Source organism: Anolis sagrei, chromosome Y (assembly GCF_037176765.1).
Source record: "Anolis sagrei isolate rAnoSag1 chromosome Y, rAnoSag1.mat, whole genome shotgun sequence".
NCBI lineage: Eukaryota > Metazoa > Chordata > Lepidosauria > Squamata > Dactyloidae > Anolis > Anolis sagrei.
Genome location: NC_090035.1, coordinates 36,427,103 through 36,446,761, shown reverse-complemented (window position 1 = coordinate 36,446,761; position 19,659 = coordinate 36,427,103). Strand labels below are relative to the sequence as shown.

The 19,659-nt window shown below is 47.4% G+C and overlaps 1 protein-coding gene across 9 annotated transcripts in view; it reads right to left on the bottom strand.

Annotated features, from left to right (window-relative positions):
• LOC137095328 (regulator of nonsense transcripts 1-like) overlaps positions 1 to 19,659 on the bottom strand; it is a 479,058-nt gene that overhangs the window by 386,508 nt on the left and 72,891 nt on the right. For all 9 annotated transcript variants that reach the window (XR_010908826.1, XM_067461836.1, XM_067461837.1 and 6 more), the window contains exon 2: positions 8,310 to 8,452. Coding sequence is in view for 8 of the 9 variants with exons in the window: in XM_067461836.1 (XP_067317937.1) it covers positions 8,310 to 8,452 (143 nt within the window). In the remaining variant the exon portion in view is untranslated. The remainder of the gene's footprint in view (positions 1 to 8,309; positions 8,453 to 19,659) is intronic.

The window sequence follows — 19,659 nt, the reverse complement described above, 5'->3', positions numbered from 1 at the left end:
GTGAAGTTACTTCAAGTCCCATTATCCATGGTGCATCCTCCTCAAATCTGAACCAGCATGTAGAGGGGGTCATGGAGGCTCTGTATGCCAACTTTGGTCTTGATCAGCCATTGGATAAGTGATAATGGATAAGTGATAGTGGTCTCGGCAAGTGAGTGAAGGTACTTCAAGTCCCATCATCCATGGGCCATCCTCCTCCAAACTGCAGTAGGATGTAGAATGGGTCATGGGTGCTCTGTGTGACAAGTTTGGTCTTTATCAGTATTTTGGGGGGGCCGCAGTGGTCTGTGGGATATGAAGTGTTGGAATGTACTACAAATCCCATCATCCATTGTCCACCCTCCCACAAAACCTCACCAGGACATAAAGGGTGTCATGGGGGTTATGTGTGTCAAGTTTGGTCTAGTTCAGTCATTGTTGTGGGCCGCAGCGGTCTCAAAAAGTGAGTGGGGGTACTTCAAGTCCCATCGTTCATGATCTGCCCTCCTCCAAACCACAGTAGGATATAGAGTGGGTCATGGGGGCTCTGTATGCCTAGTTTGTTCTTTATCGGTGTTTGTTGGGGGCCAGAATGGTCCGTGGGAACCAAACCGTTTGAAAGTACTACAAATCCCATAATCCGTGGTCCACCTCTCACATACCGCACCAGGATGTAAAGGAGGTCATGAGGGTTATGTGTGCCAATTTTGGTGCATGTCCGTCACCTTCGTTGGTCACTGTGGCCTGTGAAGGTGGCAGCCAATCAGAAAGCTGCCACATACACTTTTGGCCTTCCGCCCTCCGCATACAAACACTCTTTTATTATAGACTAGCTTGGGGACCCGGTGTTGCCCGAGTTATTAGAGAAAGTGGGTAATGGTGGTTCTGTATGCCAAGTTTGGTCTTTATTGGTCTTTGGATAACGGCTGCATTATTTTCAGGAAGTGAGTGAAGGTACCTGAAGTCCCATCATCCATGGCCCATCCTCCTACAAACAGCAGCAGGATATGGAGTGGGTCATGGGGGCTCTGTGTGCGAAGTTTGGTGTTTATCAGTCATTAGATGAGGATGGCAGTGGTGTCAGTAAGTGAGTGAAGGTACTGCAAGTCCCATCATCCAAAGTCCATCCTCTTTCAAACTGCAGCAGGATGTAGAGTGAATAATGGGGGCTCTTTTTGTGCCAAGTTTGGTCTTGATCTGTCATTAGAAGAGGGTTGCAGCAATCTTCGGAAGGGAGTGGAGGTACTTGAAGTCCCATCATCCACGGTCTGCCCTCCTCCAAACTGCACCAGGATGTAGAGTGGGTCATTGAAGCTCCATGTGCCAAGTTTAGTCTTGATTAGTCATTGGCGAGGGTCTCAGTGGTCTCAGGAAGTGAGCAGAGGTACTGCAAGTCCCATCATCCATCTCCAAATTTTTACAAACAACACCAGGACGTAAAGTGGGTCATGAGAGGTCTATGTGCCAAGTTTGGTTTTCATCCATCATTGGATGAGGTTTGCAGAGGTCTCAGAATGTGAGTGAAGGTACTGGAAGTTCCATCATCCATGGTCCACCCTTCTCCAAAACTGCAGCAATATGTAGAGTTGCTCATGGGGGCTCTGTGTGCCAACTTTCGTCTTTATTGGTCATTAGATGAGTGTTGCAGCATTTTGGGGAGTGGAGGTACTTGAAGTCCCATCATCCATGGTCTGTCCTCCTCCAAACTGCACCAGGATGTTAAGTGGGTCATTGAAGCTCCATGTGCCAAGTTTGGTCTTGATTAGTCATCGGCGAGGGACTCAGTGGTCTCAGGAAGTGAGTGAAGTGACTGCAAGTCCCATCATCCATTGTCAAATTCTTCCAAACTGCACCAGGATGTAGAGTAGGTCATGCTGGGTCTCTGTGTAAATTGTGGTCCTGATCCATCATTGTTGGCTGTTATAATGGTCTTAGGAAGGGAGTGCAGGTATTGCAAGTCCCATCGTCCATGGTGCATCCTCCTCCAAACTGCACCTGGATGTAGAGTGCATCATGGAGAGTCAGTGTGCCAATTTTGGTATTTATTGGTAATTGGATGAGGTTTGCAGTGGTCTGAAGAATTGAGCAATGGTACTGCAAGTCCCATAATCCACGGTCCATCCGCGGCCAAACCACACCAGGACGTAAAGTGGGTCATGAGAGGTCTATGTGCGAAGTTTGGTCCTGATCAGTCTTTGGATAAGGTTAACAGCGGTCTCAGAATGTGAGTGATGATAGTGCAAGTCCAATCATCCATGGTTCATACTCCTCCAAACTGCAGTAGGATGTAGAGTGGGTGATGGGGGCTCTGTGCCAAGTTTCGTCTGTATTGGTAGTGTTCTGACCCAGCCTCCCCTGGCCTTTTCCTTTCCTCTCTTTGTCATATCGGAATCTTGGATTTGAGGCTGGCCAATCAGAGACCATATGCAAATTTCTTTCTGTCATGCCCCGTTTCTGTTGTGCCCCGTTCCTGTCATGAACCCTCTTTTCCACCAGGGGCTCCTGTTGAAGCTGACCAATCATAGTCCATATAGCACCACAGTGTCAGCCAATCAGAAAGCTGCCACATGCACTTCCGCCCTTCTGCCCTTCCCATACAAACACTCTCTTTTATTATATACTAGCTTGGGGACCCGGCACTGCCCGGGGTTATGAGAAAAAGTGGGTAATGGCGCTTCTGTATGCCAAGTTTGGTCTTTATTGGTCATTGGATGACGGTGGCATTGTTTTCAGGAAGTGAGTGAAGGTACTTGAAGTCCCATCATCCATGGGGGCTCTGTGTGCTAAGTTTGGTCTTTATCAGTCATTGGATTAGGGTCGCAGTGGTTTCAGTAAATGAGTAAAGGTACTGCAAGTCCCATCATCCATGGTCAACCTTCCTCCAAACAGGATCAAGATGTAGAGTGGGTCATGGGGGCTCTGTGTGCCAAGTTTGGTCTTGATCGGATATTAAATGAGGGTTGCAGCAGTCTTGGGAAGGGAGTGGAGGTACTTGAAGTCCCATCATCCATGGTCTGTCCTCCTTGAAAGTGCACCAGGATGTAGAGTGCGTCATGGGAACTCTGTGTGCCAAATTTGGTCTTGATCGGTCATTGGTGAGGGTCTTGGTGGTCTCAGGAAGTGAGTGAAGTGACTGCAAGTCCCATCATCCATTTCCAAATTTTTCCAAACCACACCAGGATGTAGAGTGGGTCATGCGGGCTCTCTGTGCGAATTGTGATCCTGATCCATCACTGTTGGCAGTTGTAATGGTCTCAGGAAGGGAGTGCAGGTATTGCAAGTCCCATCGTCCATGATGCATCCTCCCCCAAACCACACCAGGATGTAGAGTGCATCATGGGGACTCTTTGTGCCAAGTTTGGTCTTTATCGGTAATTGGATGAGGGTTGCAGGAATTGAGCAAAGGTACTGCAAGTCCCATCATCCGTGGTCCATCCTTGGCCAAAACACACCAGGACGTAAAGTGGGTCGTGAGAGGTCTATGTGCCAAGTTTGGTCCTGATCAGTCATTGGATGAGGTTAACAGCAGTCTCAGAATGTGAGTGATGGGACTGTAAGTCCCATCATCCATGGTTCATCCTCCTCCAAACTGCAGTAGGATGTCGAGTGGGTCTTGTGGGCTCTGTATTGGTAGTTTTCTGACCCAGCCTCCCCTGGCCTTTTCCTTTCCTCTTTGTCATCTCGGAACCTTGGAATTGAGGTTGGCCAATCAGAGACCAAATGAATATTTCCTTCTGTCATATCCCTGTTTCTGTCATGAACCCTTTTCTCCACCAGGGGCTCCTGTTGAAGCAGGCCAATCAGGGAGCATATGCAAATAGCACCACAGCGGCAGCCATTCAGAATCTTGGAATTGAGGCTGGCCAATCAGAGACCAAATGCAAATTTCCTTCTGTCATGTCCCCATTCCTGTCATGAACCCTTTTCTCCACCAGGGGCTCCTGTTGGAGCAGGCCAATCAGGGATCATATGCAAATAGCACCACAGCAGCAGCCAGTCAAAATCTTGGAACTTTCAGGCTGGCCAATCAGAAAGCCGGCACATACACCGCCACACATCCGCAGCATACAAGTTTTGACTTTTATTATATATATAGATATAAACTAGCTTGGGAACCCAGTGCTGCCCGGGTTATTAGAAAAAGTGGATATTGGAGATTCTATATGCCAAGTTTGGTCTTTATCAGTCATTGGATGAGGGTGGCAATGGTTTCAGTAAGTTAGTGAAGGTACTGCAAGTCCTATCATCCAAAGTCCACCTTCCTCCAAACTGAAACAGGATGTACAGTGGGGCATGGGGGCTCTGTGTGGCAAGTCTGGTCCTGATTGGTCATTAGATGAGGGTTGCAGCAATCTTGGGATGGGAGTGGAGGTACTTGAAGTCCCATCATCCATGGTCTGTCCTCATCCAATCTGCACCAGGATGTAGAATGGGTCATTCGGGCTCCGTGTGCCAAGTATGGTCTTGATCAGTCATTGGTGTGGGTCTCAGTGGTCTCAGAAAGTGAGTGAAGTTACTGCAAGTCCCATCATCCATCTCCAAATTTTTCCAAACCACACCAGGACGTTAAGTGGGTCATGAGAGGTCTATGTGCCAAGTTTGCTCTTGGTCAGTCATTGGATGAGGTTAACAGTGGTCTCAGAATGTGAGTGAAGGTACTGAAAGTCCCATCATCCATGGTCAACCCTCCTCAAAAACTACAGCAATATGTAGAGTGGCTCATGGGGGCTCTGTGTGCCAAGTTTGGTCTTGATTGGTCATTAGATGTGGATTGCAGCAGTCTTGGGGAGTGGAGGTACTTGAAGTCCCATCATCCATGGTCTGTCCTCCTCGAAAGTGCATCAGGATGTAGAGTGGCCTATGGGGGCTCTGTGCCAATTTGGCTTTGATTGGTCATTGGATGAGGGTTGCAGTGGTTTCAGTAAGTGAGTAAAGATACTGCAAGTCCCATCATCCATGGTCCATCCTCCTTAGAACTGCATTAGGATGTAGAGTGGGTCTTGAGTACTCTGTGTGCCAAGTTTGGGCCTGGTCTGTGATTTGTGTGGGCTACAATGTTCTGTGGGAAGTGAATCCGGTGAAGGTACTGCAAATCCCATCATTAGTGGGCAATCCTGCCCTGAACCGCACTGGAAGTCCCATCATCCATCGTCCCTCCTTCTCCAAACAGCATTGGGATGTAGAGTGGGTCAAGGGGGCTCTGTGTGCCAAGTTTGGTCTCAATCGGACATTAGATGAGGGTTGCAGCAGTCTTGGGAAGGGAGTGGAGATACTTGAACTCTCATCATCCATGGTCTGTCCTCTTCGAAAGTGCACCAGGATGTAGCGTGGTCATGGGGACTGTGTGCCAAGTTTGGTCTTGATCAGTTATTGGCGAGGGTCTCAGTTGTCTCAGGAAGTGAGTGAAGTGACTGCAAGTCCCATCATCCATTGTCAAATTCTTCCAAACTGCACCAAGATGTAGAGTGGGTCATGCCAGCTCTCTGTGTAAATTGTGGTCCTGATCCATCATTGTTGGCAGTTGTAATGGTCTTAGGAAGGGAGTGCAGATATTGCAAGTCCCTTTGTCCATGGTGCATCCTCCTTCAAACTGCACCAGGATGTAGAGTGCATCATGGAGACTCAGTGTGCCAAATTTGGTCAGTAATTGGATGAGGGTTGCAGTGGTCTCAAGAATTGAGCAAAGGTACTGCAAGTCCCAAAATCCATGGTCCATCCCCGGCCAAACCACACCAGGACATAAGGTGGGTCATGAGAGGTCTATTTGCCAAGTTTGGTCATGATCAGTCATTGGATGAGATTTACAGCGGTCTCAGAATGTGAGTGATGGTACTGCAAGTCCCATCATCCGTGGTTCATCCTCCTCCAAACTGCAGTAGGATGTAGAATGGGTCATGGGGGCTCTCTGTGCCAAGTTTCGTCTGTATTGGTAATTTTCTGACTCTGCCCCCTCTGGCCTTTTCCTTTCCTCTCTTTGTCATCTCGGAATCTTGGAATTGAGGCTGGCCAATCAGAGACCATATGCAAATTTCCCTCTCTCATGTCTCCGTTTCTGTCATGAACCCTCTTCTCCACCAGGGGGCTCCTATTGAAGCTGGCCAATCAGAGATCATATGCAAATAGCAAATAGTATGCTGGCACATACACTTCCTCCCTACTTCCGTCCTCCCCATGCAAACAAACACTCTCTTTTATTATATACTAGCTTGGGGACCCGGCGCTGCCTGGGTTATTAGAGAAAGTGGGTAATGGCGGTTCTGTATGCCAAATTTGGTCTTTATTGGTCATTGGATAACGGCTGCATTGTTTTCAGGAAATGAGTGAAGGTACTGGAAGTCCAATCATCCAAAGTCCATCCTCCTTCAACCTGCAGCAGGATGTAGAGTGGGTCATGGGGGCTCTGTATGCCAAATTTGGACTTTATTGGTCATTGGAAAAGGGCTGCATTGTTTTCAGGAAGTGAGTGAAGGAACTTGAAGTCCCATCATCCATGGTCCACCCTCCTCCAAACAGCAGCAGGATATAGAGTGGGTCATGGGGGCTCTGTGTGCCAAATTTGGTCTTTATCAGTCATTGGATGAGGGTCGCAGTGGTTTCAGTAAGTGAGTGAAGGTACTGCAAGTCCCATCATCCATCTCCAAATTTTTCCAAACGACACCAGGACATAAAGTGGGTCATGAGAGGTCTATGTGCCAAGTTTGGTCTTGATCAGTCATTGGATGAGGTTTGCAGAGGTCTCAGAATGTGAGTGAAGGTACTGAAAGTCCCATCATCCATGGTCAATCCTCCTCCAAAACTGCAGCAATATGTAGAGTAGGTCATGGGGGCTCTGTGTGCCAAGTTTGGTCTTGATTGGTCATTAGATGAGTGTTGCAGCATTTTGGGGAGTGGAGGTACTTGAAGTCCCATCATCCATGGTCCGTCCTCCTCGAAAGTGCACCAGGAGGTAGAGTGGGTTATGGGGGCTTTGTGTGGGAAGTTCTGTCGGAATTGAATCGGGTGAAGGTACTGCAAATCCCATCATTAGTGGCCCATCCTGCCCTGAACTGCACTGGAAGTCCTATCATCCATTGTCCGTCCTTCTCCAAACAGCATCGGGATGTAGGGTGGGTCAAGGTGGCTCTGTGTGCCAAGTTTGGTCTTGATTGGACATTAGTAAGGGTTGCAGCAGTCTTGGGAAGGGAGTGGACGTACTTGAAGTCCCATCATCCATTGTCAAATTCTTCCAATCTGCACCAGGATGTAGAGTGGGTCATGTGGGCTCTCTGTGTAAATTGTGGTCCTGATCCATCATAGTTGGCAGTTGTAATGGTCTTAGGAAGGGAGTGCAGGTATTGCAAGTCCCATCATCCATGGTACATCCTCCTCCAAACTGCACCAGGATGTAGAGTGCGTCATGGAGACTCAGTGTGCCAAGTTTGGTCTTTATCGGTAATTGGCTGAGGGTTGCAGTGGTCTCAAGAATTGAGCAAAGGTACTGCAAGTCCCATAATCCATGGTCCATCCCCGGCCAAACCACACCAGGACGTAAAGTGGGTCATGAGAGGTCTATGTGCCAAGTTTGTCCTGATCAGTCATTGGATGAGGTTAACAGCGGTCTCAGAATGTGAGTGATGGTACTTCAAGTCCCATCATCCATGGTTCATCCTCCTCCAAACTGCAGTAGGATGTCGAGTGGGTCATGGAGGCTTTGTGTGCCAAGTGTGGTCTGTATTGGTAATTGTCTGACTCAGCCCCCTCTGGCCTTTTCCTTTCCTCTCTTTGTCATCTCGGAATCTTGGAATTGAGGCTGGCCAATCAGAGACCATATGCAAATTTCATTCTCATGTCCCCGTTTCTGCCATGAACTCTTTTCTCCACCAGGGGCTCCTATTGAAGCTGGCCAATAAGAGACCATATGCAAATAGCACCAAAGCGGCAGCCAATCAGAATGTTGGAACTTTCAGGCTGGCCAATCAAAACGCTGGCACATACTCCTCCCGTCGCACCGCCACACTTTTGTCCGCCGCATACAAACTTTCACCTTTATTATATAGATACAGATATAGATATAGATAGATATAGATAGATTTATTCCATTTATACCCTGCCTTTCTGTACCACAAAGGGAACTCAAGGCGGCTTACATATAGGCAATTATTCAACGCCTTAAAACACAGACAATTCCAATTAAGCATTTAAAATGTTTAAAAACATTACGCTCAATATAAATCAGAGGTGTGCTTTGTCAGCTTGAAAACACAGTATGAGATATGATCTCTTAGTCCCCTTGACCTCAGAGAGTTTGTGCTTTGGGTTTTTTATTATGACCAGAGGCCCAGGCCCCTTACCTGCAGGCATGCACAGGGAGGTCCTTGGTGTAATAGGTATCCTCTTCATCCTCCTCAAAGTTGAGCTCGGCAAGAAGCTGGCTGGTCTTTGGCACACTATCATCCACAGCCCCGTTTTGGAGGATGCCATCTGGCCTTTTGACCTAAAGGAAACAAGCATTGGGTACAAGGAACCACTTAACACAACTTCTTCAATCTATTTTGAGACACAGGTAACTTTGTTTGAAAAATTCCCAGAGAGCCTGAAAGGTTACACTTGGCCTACCAAGTGTAGCCTCTACATGGCCTTTTAAAAAGTATTTCCCAATAATCTAAGTACAGGCCAGTCCCTGAGTTGCAAACATGTGACTTACATATGGATCCTCATTAAAAATAGGGGTAAGAAAAACAGGAAGTAAGTGGAATCTATACCACAGAAGGGAAATTCACTCCGGAAAGAGTGAATATATAAGCTGAGTTTTTCACCCCCTTTTTAAAGGCTGCCCCCCCCCCCCCGGCATATATTTGAGTCAAAGTTATATAGTATTTTACTCTATTTATTATTATTACTTTTATTATTTGACTCCTTTATTATTATTACATTTATTATTTTACTCTCTTGATTATTATTGGAAGGATACATAAGCACATTTACACTGAAGAAGGTTAGAATAATAGTTTAATCGGAGTTGGAGTCTTATCTTAAATTACAGGTTTATGTAAATTTTGAAAAACATTTAACTTATTGATGTCTCCATTAATGTAATTTTATTGGTACCTGTTTTTATTTTGAAAAGTACCTCGATGGCTTTTCTTCAACTTGGTGAGACCTTTCATTGGGAAGATCAGGGAAAAATATTGGGTGCTTCTCTGTCTCGCCAGGGGAAAAAACTCTTTGATTAGTCTAATTGGTCTCTTCCTCCTGGCAAAGACCCTAAATCTCTAGATCAATATGATCTTAAATGTCCCAGCAGCTGCTAGAACAGCATACCAATAAGCACTGCTTGCCATGCTTGCTCCAGAATTCCGCATCTTTTCTTATTACATTTGCAAACAGTTCTATCACTATGGCAAACAATATTGGTGACAAAGGGAAACCTTGTCTTGTTCCCCTCATTACCTTTATTTCTCTTGTCACTCCATCATTTATTGTTACTATCACTGTATAGCAGTGTTTCTCAACCTTCCTAATTCCACGACCCCTTAATACAGATCCTCATGTTGTGGTGACCCCCAACCATAATATTATTTTCGTTGTTGCTTCATAACTGTAAATTTGCTACTGTTACGAATTGTAATGTAAATATCCAATATGCAGGATGTATTTTCATTCACTGAACTAAATTTGGCACAAATACCCAATACACCCACATTTGAATACTAGTGGGGTTGGACGAGGGGTTGATTTTGTCAATTGGGAGTTGTAGTTGCTGGGATTTATAGTTCACCTAAAATCAAAGAGCATTCTGAACTCCACACACAGAAGTCCCACGACCAACAGAAAATACTGGAAGGGTTTGGTGGGCACTGACCTTGAGTTTGGGAGTTGTAGTTCACCTAGATCTAGAGAGCACTGTGGACTCAAACAATGATGGATCTGGACCTAACATGGCACAAATACTCAATATGCCCAAATGTGGCATTTGGAGGAAAATAGATCTTGACATTTGGCAGTTGTAGTTCCTGGGATTTATAGTTCACCTACCATCAAAGAGCATTCTGAACCCCATCAATGATAGAATTGGCCCAAACTTCCCACTCAGAACCCCCATGACCAACAGAACATACTGTGCTTTCTGATGGTGTTTGGTGACCCCTCTAACACCTCCTCGTTACCCCCTCAGGGGTCCCGACCCCCAGGCTGAGAACCACTGCTGTTTAGTTTGAATAATATTGTTCTATCAATACTTTCATTTTATTCCCCATTCCAAATTTAATTGTAATTGTTTTTAATGTCCTCCATTCCAAACAATCAAATGCTTTGAATATATCCAGGGCTTAGTCCATCACCTTTGTAGTCCATCACCTTTGTTTTTTCCTGCTGAGTTACCCAAACTTTATTTATGTACCCAAACTCCCTATTAAATTTGGCATTTGCCTCCTTTTCACGAAACCATGCTGATCATTCTTTATATACTTGTACATACAGTTATTCATTCTATTATCCATTATGGCTGATAGTATTTTTGCATCTTGGTTTATTAGCTATATAGGCCTATATGAACCTCTATTTGTCAAATCATTATATGGTTTCAGTATCAATACTACCAGGGATTTCCTCCATGAGTCCGGTATTTTCTCCCCGCACAATATTCCATTATATAACTTCAATAGTTTGAGAATCAACATTTCTTTAAAAGTTTTATAAAATGCTGGCTCTTGTCTTTCCAAAAAACTGGGGCATTCCCAATCTTTAATTTTTTAGTAAGTTCTTCTATTTTGTATTAGCTTGGAGACACGGTGCTGCCCAGGTTATTTGAGAAAGGAATTGTGTATCAAGGTTGGTCTTTATCAGTTATTTATATGGTTTGCAGTGGTCTCAGGAAGTTAGTGAAGGTGGTCTCAGGAAGTTAGTGAAGGAAGTTAGTCCCATCATCTATGGTCCATCCTCCTACAAACTGCACCAGGATGGAGACTGGGTAATGGGGGCATTGTGTGCCAAGTTTGGACTTGATCAGTCATTGGATGAGGGTCATAGCGGTCTCAGGAAGTGAGTTAAGGTACTGCAAGTCCCATAATCTATACTCTCCCCCAAACCTCACCAAAATGTAAAGTTGGCCATGGGAGCTCTTTGTGCCAAGTTTGGTCTTTATTAATATTTGGATTCGGGTCACTGTGGTTTCAGGGAGTGAAGGTACTGCAAGTCCCATCATCCATTGCCCATCCTCCTCCAAATGGCACCAGGATGTAGAGTGTGTCATGGGGATCTGTGTGCCAAGTTTGGACTTGAATGGTCATTAAATGAGGGTTACAGTAGTCTTAGGAAGTGAATGGGGGTACTTCAGTCCCATCATCCTATGGTCCTCCTTGAAAGTGCATCAGGATGTAGAGTAGGTCATGGGAGCTCTGTGTCCCAAGTTTGGTCTTGATCAGTTATTGGCGAGGGTCTCAGTAGTCTCAGGAAGTGAGTGAAGTGACTGCAAGTCCCAGCATCCATCTCCAAATTCTTCCAAACCACACCAGGATGTAGTGGGTCATGCGGGCTCTCTGTGGTAATTGTGGTCATGATCCATCATTGTTGGCAGTTGTAATGGCCTCAGGAAGGGAGTGCAGATATTCAAAGTACCATCGTCCATGGTGCTTCCTCCTCCAAACTTCACAAGGATGTAGAGTGCATCATGGAGACTCAGTGTGCCAAGTTTCATCTTTATCGGTAATTGGTGAGTGTTGCAGTGGTCTCAGTAATTGAGGAAAGGTGCTGCAAGTCCCATCATCCGTAGTCCAGCCTTCTCCAAACTACACTAGGATTTAGGGTGGGTAATGGGGGCTCTGAGTGCCAAGTTTGTTCTTGATCAGTCATTGGATGAAGGTCGCAATGATCTCTGAAACTGAGTGAAAGTACTTCACGTCCCATCCTCAGTAGTCTGTCCTCCCTAAACTGCACCAGAGTGTTGAGTTGCCCATGAGGGCTCTCTGTGCCAAGTTTGGTCTGTATTGAAAATTGGATGAGTGTTGCCCTGGTCACAGGAAGTGAGTGGATGTACTGGAAGTCCCATCATCCAAGGTCCATCCTCTTCCAATCTGCACCTTGATGTAGAGCAGGGGTCCTCAAACTAAGGCCCGGGGGCGGATACGGCCCTCCAAGGTCATTTACCCGGCCCTCGCTCATGGTCAACCTAAATCTGAAACGACTTGAAAGCACACAACAACAACAACAACAACAACAACAACAATCCTATCTCATCAGCCAAAAGCAGGCCCACACTTCCCATTGAAATACTAATAAGCTTATATTTATTATAATTGCTCTTGGTTTTAATTATTGTATTGTTTTTAAGTGTTTTTAGCACTACAAATAAGACATGTGCAGTGTTCATAGGAATTCATTCATGCTTTTTTTCAAATTATAATCCGGCCCTCCAACAGTTTGAGGGATTGTCACCTGGCCCTCTGTTTAAAAAGTTTGTGGACCCCTGATGTAGAGTGTGTCATGGGGGTTCTGTGTGCCAAGTTTGGGCTTGATCAGTCATAGGATGAGGGTCACAGTGGTCTCAGAACATGAGTGACGGTACTTCAAATCCCATCATCTGCAGTCTATCCTCCAAACCGCACCAGAAGGTAGAGTGTGTCATGGGGACTCTGTGAGCAAAGTTTGGTCTTGATCAGTCATTGGATGTGTCACAGCAGTCTCGGGAAGCGAGTGGAAATACTTCAAGTTCCATCATCTGCAGTCTATCCTCCTCCAAACCGCACCAAAAGGTAGAATGGGTCATGGGGACTTGATCAGTCATTGCATGAGGATTGCAGTGGTCTCAGGATGTAAGTTGATGTACTACTAGTCCCATCATCCATAGCCCATCCTTCCCCAAACAGCAGTAGGATGTATAGTGAGTCATGGGGGCTCCGTGTGCCAAGTTTGGTCTTTATCAGTCTTTGTTGGGGACTGCAGTAGTCTGTGGGAACAAAAGGGGTGGGAAAGTACTACAAATCCCAACATCCATTGTGTGTCCTCCCCAACCCTCACCAGGTCGTAGAGAGTCATGGGGGTTATGTGTGCCAAGCTTGGTCTTCATTGGTCATTGGATGAGGGTCGCAGCAGTCTCGGGAAGTGAGTAGAGGCCCTTCAGGTCCCATCATCCATGGTCAGCCCTCCCCCAAACTGCAGTAGGATGTAGAGTGGGTCATGGTAGCTCTGTGTGCCAAGTTTGGTCTTTATCGGGTTTTTTATTTTGGGACCACAGTGGTCTGTGGGAACCAATGGGTTTGAAAGCACTACAAATCCCATCATCCTTTGTCCGTCCTCCCCCAAACCTCACCAGGATGCAAAGGGGGTCATGGGAGTTATGTGTGCCAAGTTTGGTCCAGGTCCGTCACCAGTGCTGGTCACAGTGGCCTGTAAAAGTGACTGCCACATACACAGACCTCCCTCTGCATACAAACACTGACTTTTATTATATACATAGATTTATTATTTTATTTATTTATTTTGTATACTTCTACCCCGCTCTTCTCAACCCCCAAGGGGGGACTCAGGGCTGCTTACAAAATGGCACTATTCGATGCCTACACAATACAATAAACATATAAAAACAGCAGTTAAACAGTTATAATAATTAAAACAACAATATATATCACAGTCAAAAGCCAATCTCATGCACTGCGTTCGCCAACTCAGAGTCCATGCTTCGTTCCACATTGTCTATTCCTATCCGTCGTTGCAGTCCTTTATTTATCTGCCAGATTTCCCAAACTCCTGGTCCCATGTCCATGTTTTTAATTTCCATCTAAAGGAAAGGAGGGATGTCACTGATCTAATTTCCCCGGGGAGTGAATTCCATAGGTGGGGGGCCACCACTGAAAAGGACCTGCTCCTCGTCCCCACCAATCTCACTTGTGATAGAGGCAGGGCCGAGAGCAGGGCCTCCCCAGAGGATCTTAAACTCCGAGGTGGGACGTAGAGGGAGATGAGTTCGGACAGATACGCTGGGCTGGAACCGTATAGGGTTTTGTAGGTCACAACCAGCACTTTGAATTGTGTTCGGAACTAGATCGGCAGCCAGTGGAGCTGACACAACAGGGGGGATAGTATACTCCCTGTATGACGCTCCGGTGAGCAATCTGGCTGCCTCCCGCTGGACTAATTGAAGTTTCCGAACTGTCTTCAAAGGCAACTCCACGTAGAGTGCATTGCAGTAATCTATCCAGGATGTAACAAGAGTGTGGACCACCGCGGCAAGATCAGACTTCCCAAGGTATGGGCGCAGCTGGCGCACAAGTTTTAATTGTGCAAAAGCTGTCCCGGCCACCGCCAAGACCTGGGGTTCCAGGCTCAGCGATGAGTCCAGGATCACTCCCAAGCTGCAAACCTGCGTCTTCAGGGGGAGTGGAACCCCGTCTAACACAGGCTGTAACCCTATGCGCTGTTTGGCCTTACAACTGACTAGTAGGACCTCTGTCTTGTCTGGATTCGATTTCAATTTGTTAGCTCTCATCCAGCCTGACACAGCAGCCAAGCACTGGTTCAAGTTCTGGACAGCCTTCTTGGTGATAGGTGAAAAGGTGTGACAGATTTGGACATCATCTGCGTAGAGATAACATCTCATTCCGAAACTCCGAATGATCTCCCCCAGCGGCTTCATGTATATGTTAAATAACATCGGGGACAGGATTGAACCCTGTGGGACTCAAGACAACAACGGTTGTGGGGCCGAACAGGTGTCACCCAGTAACACCTTCTGGGACCGTCCCTCAAGAAAGGATTGGAGCCATTGCAAGGCAGTGCCCCTGAGCCCCATATCTATGAGGCACCCCAGAAGGATGCCATGATCGACGGTATCGAAGGCCACTGAGAGGTCCAGCAGAACTAACAGAGAACAAGACTCCCCCTGTTCTGTTCCCAGCAAAGATCATCTACCAAGGCAACCAAGGCTGTCTCAATTCAATGTCCCAGCCTAAAGCCAGACTGTGCCGGATCTAGATAATCAGTGTCTACCAGAAATCCCTGGAGTTGTGTTGCCACCACACGTTCCATGACTTTGCCCAAATAGGGGAGATTGGAAATTGGCTGATAGTTGTCTAGATCTCTCAATGGGCTTCTCTAGCAATTCTTTATCCTCTTCTCCTAATTTGCCCTCCCAATTTTCCGCTACATATTTCCTAATTTCTTCTGTGGAACAGGTCTTTGTTTGATATTATTCTTTATAAAATTCTTCAAAAATCTCTATTTTTTATTTCATTGATCTAAATATTTCTCCTTTTTTTCTTATTGTATTTATTATATTTTCCATTTTCTTTTTTTGCATTGAGCCGGCTAGCATTTTTGAGTTTCCATTACTTTATTAAAAAAAATCTCTTTTTAAGTATATTAAATTTTCTTGAACTTCATCAATCTCAATTTTATCCAATTGTTCTTTTTTGGCCCTTAGTTTTATATATGTGTGTATTTACCTTTCTAATATACTCCTTCTCTAGCTCTTTTATATCTATTTTTTTCATAATCACATTTTAACACAATTTCCATTGACACAAAGGCATGATCAGTAAGATTGGTGTTATGTGGCATCTCATCGGAATTCCCGCAAGAAGCCAAGCAGATGCATTTTGTACCAACTTGAGCTTCCGGATCACTGACAGAGGAAGGCCAATGTAGAGGGCGTTACAGTAGTCCAGTCCTGAGATGACCATAGCCTGGATAACCGTAGCTAGGTCATCCCTGGACAGGTAGGGGGCCAGCCGTCTACCCTGCCACAGATGAAAAAAGGCGGTTCTAACGGCGGAGACCTGGGCCTCTATCATCAGCAGAGGGTCCAAAAGGACTCCCAGACTCTTTATCAATGATGACAGGCGTAGCGCCACGCCATCCAGAGTAAGCAGCTGGATATCCCCACTGCCCAGTTGACCCAGCTATAGGATTTCCGTCTTTGCTGGATTCACCCTCAACCTACTGGCATGCAGTAACGGCCTCAAGATACTGATGGAAATAATCGGGTACAGAGTCCGGTCGGCCTTCCATGTTCAGCACAAGCTGAGTGTCATTGGCATACTGGTAACACTCAAGCCCAACACCTCGAACCAGCTGAGGAAGTGGTCGTATATAAATGTTAAACAACAGAGGGAAGAGAATGGCCCCCTGAAGAATCCCACAAGATAGAGGGGACCTCTCAGAGACCAGGCCTCCCCTCTCCACTCGCTGTCCACGGTTGTGAAGAAAGGAGGACAGCCAATTTAAAGCTGTCCCCCTGACTCCAACAGCAGCAAGACGTGGGTCAAAAGATTGTGGTTGACTGTGTCAAATGCTGCTGTGAGATCCAATAACACAAGCAGCGCCAACCTGCCCTGGTCAAGCTGGCATCGAAGGTGATCCGTGATGGAGACCAGCACAGTCTCTGTCCCATGCCCTGCACGGAAGCCGGACTGGAAGGGATCTATTATTATTATTATTATTATTATTATTATTATTATATTATTATTATAACTTTATTTGTACCCCGCTAGCATCTCCCGCAGGATTCGATGCAGCTTACAATAGGCCGAAGCCCAACACAAAACAACAATACAATATCTAGCAAATAAAAACAGTTAAGCAGAAAAAACAATAGCAATAGCAATACGATAAGACAATATTAAAAACTGGGTCGGCCAGAGTGGGGTACAAGGTTAAAAAGTGCTGATGTGTCGGAGGAGTATGGGATTATGATATAAGTGCAGTGTGCAGTGTGCGGTGATTTTGGTACTAAAGTGCTTCTAGGATTTGGTACTGGGAGATTCCTAATCTGAAAAGGCACGTTGGAACAGCCAGGTTTTCAAATTCTTCCTGAAGACTGCCAGTGTAGGGGCTTGTCTGAGATCTTTCGGGAGGGTGTTCCAGAGGCGGGGGGCCACCACGAAGGCCCTGTCTCGCGTCCCCACCAAGCGCGCTTGTGACGCGGGCAGGATCACGAGCAGGGCCTCCCCAGATGACCGGAGTGAGCGTGTGGGTTCGTAGACAGCGATGCGGTCACGCAGGTAGGATGGTCCCAAACCGTTCAGGGCTTTGTAGGTAAGCACCAGCACCTTAAATTGGGCTCGGAAAATAAACGGCAGCCAGTGGAGCTCCTTGAACTGGAGGGTTGACCTCTCTCTGTAATGGGCCCCAGTTAACATCCTGGCTGCTGCCCGTTGGACCAGTTGGAATTTCCGAGCCGTTTTCAAGGGCAGCCCCACGTAGAGCGCATTGCAGTAATCCAGTCTAGAGGTGACTAAGGCATGGACCACCCCGGCCAGATCAGCCTTAGCGAGGTACGGACGTAGCTGGCGCACAAGTCTCAGTTGTGCAAAAGCCCTCCCGGTCACTGCCGAAGCCTGAGCCTCAAGCGTGAGCGATGAATCCAGGAGGACTCCCAAGCTACGGACCTGTGGCTTCAGGGGGAGTGTAACCCCATCCAACACAGGTTGCCACCCTATACCCCGATCTGGTTTACAATCGACCAGGAGGACCTCTGTCTTGTCGGGATTAATCTTCAGCTTGTTCGTCCTCATCCAGATAGACACAGCGGCCAGGCACTCGTCTAGCACCCAAGAGGCCTCCTTGGAGTTGGGTGGAAAAGAGTAGTAGAGTTGTGTGTCATCTGCATAGAGATGGCACCCAACTCCAAAACTCTGGATGACCTCTCCCAGCGGTTTCATGTAGATGTTAAAAAGCATGGGAGAAAGAATAGAGCCTTGCGGGACCCCACAGGTCAAAGGCCAAGGATCCGAGCAGGCATCTCCCAGCTTCACCATCTGGGTTCGTCCCTCCAGGAAGGACCGGAGCCACGACAGAACCGTGCCCCCGAGACCCATCCCAGAGAGGCGACCCAGAAGGATACCATGGTATCGAAAGCCGCTGAGATGTCCAAGAGAACCAGCAGGGTCACACTCCCCGTCCAGTCCTCTACAGAGGTCATCCACCAAGGCGACCAAGGCTGTCTCGGTGCCGTGACCAGGCCTGAAACCAGACTGTGCCTTATCTAGGTAACTGATGTCATCAAGGAAGCCCTGGAGCTGGAGGGCGACCACCCGCTCCAGCACCTTACCTAAAAAAGGGAGGTTGGAGATCGGCCTGTAATTGTTCAGCATCGTAGAGTCAAAGGAAGGCTTTTTAAGGAGTGGGCGGACCACAGCCTGTTTCAGGTTAGATGGAAAAATCCCTTGCTCCAATGATGCGTTAATAATCAACAGAAACCAATCAACCAAGCCCTCCTTGGCAGATTTAATGAGCCAGGATGGGCAAGGGTCTAGAGCCAAAGTGGTCGCCCTCACAGCCCCAAGGACCTCCTCCACGGTCTCAGGTAGAACAAGCTGAAAAGAATCCCACAAAGTTGGACAAGCAGATGCCTCAGTCACCTCCTCTGGCACTGCGATGAAATTGGAGTCGAGCTCAAGACGTATATGGGCAACTTTGCCTGCAAAATGGTGTGCAAAATCGCAACACCGAACTGCTGGGTCATCCGAGATCTCCTCCACCACAGGTGGGTGAAGGAGCTCCCCAACAACCCGAAACAGCTCTGATGACCTGTTTGCTGCAGGTCGTGAAAGATTCCCTGGCCACCCGTATAGCCACGGAGTATGCCTTAAGAGAGGCCCTAGCCCGTGCTTGGTCAGATACATCCCGAGATTTCCTCCACTTGCGCTCTAGCCCCCTTCTCGTATGCTTCATCACAACCAACTCCTCGGTAAACCATGGAGACGGCCTGTCACGTTGCAACGAGATGGGGCGTTCGGGAGCGATCGTATCTATCGCCCTGGACATCTCCTTATTATAAAGCTCGACCAAGGCGTCAACAGGATCACCAGGTTCCATGGCAGGAAGAACCCCAAGGTTCCTCAGGAATCCGTCTGGATCCATCAGTCTCCTGGGGCGGACCATCTTAATTTGTCCTCCACCCCTGCGAAGGTTAGGGGTCGCAGCGAGTCTAAAGCTGACCAGATAGTGATCAGACCATCACACTGGAAGGATGTTTTGTTCTTCCACTCTGATCATACCACTGTCCGCCACAAAATCTAGGTCGAGGGTGTGTCCAGCCTGGTGGGTGGGTCCTGATATAATTTGTGACAGTCCTATGGTCGTCATGGCAGCCATAAAGTCCTGAGCTGCGCCAGACAAAGAGGTCTCGGCATGAATGTTAAAATCTCCCAGCACCACCAAGCACTGGGAGACCAGGGCCGAATTAGAGACCACTTCCGCTAGCTCAGACAGGGAAACTACTGGGTCGCGGGGTGGGCGGTACACCAGCAGAAACCCCACACTGTCACGGTTCCCCACCCTCAGGAGGACACACTCGAACCCAGGTGCTTGCGGTACAGCGCATCTGGCCACGGCGATGGATTGCCGAAAGATCACTGCGACCCCTCCTCCCCACCCCCCTGTCTGGCCTGATGATGCACCCTGAAGCCCGGTGGGCACAGCTGAGTGAGATTTACTCCCCCCAGCTCGTCCAGCCAGGTCTCCGTGATGCATGCCAGATCTGCTTTCTCATCCAGGATCAGGTCCTGGATGGCAGAGGTCTTGCCATTAACGGATCTGGCATTAATCAACAGGACCTTGAGACCGAGGGGACTGCCATGGCGCCTACCACTTCCTACCTTCTCCAGGGTCGCAAGAACTCTGTTGCGCTTCTCCCTGGGCTGTTGGTGACCCACGAATCTCCTCCCCCACACGACCTGGAGGGCACTCCCTTCCTCTGGGCCCCCT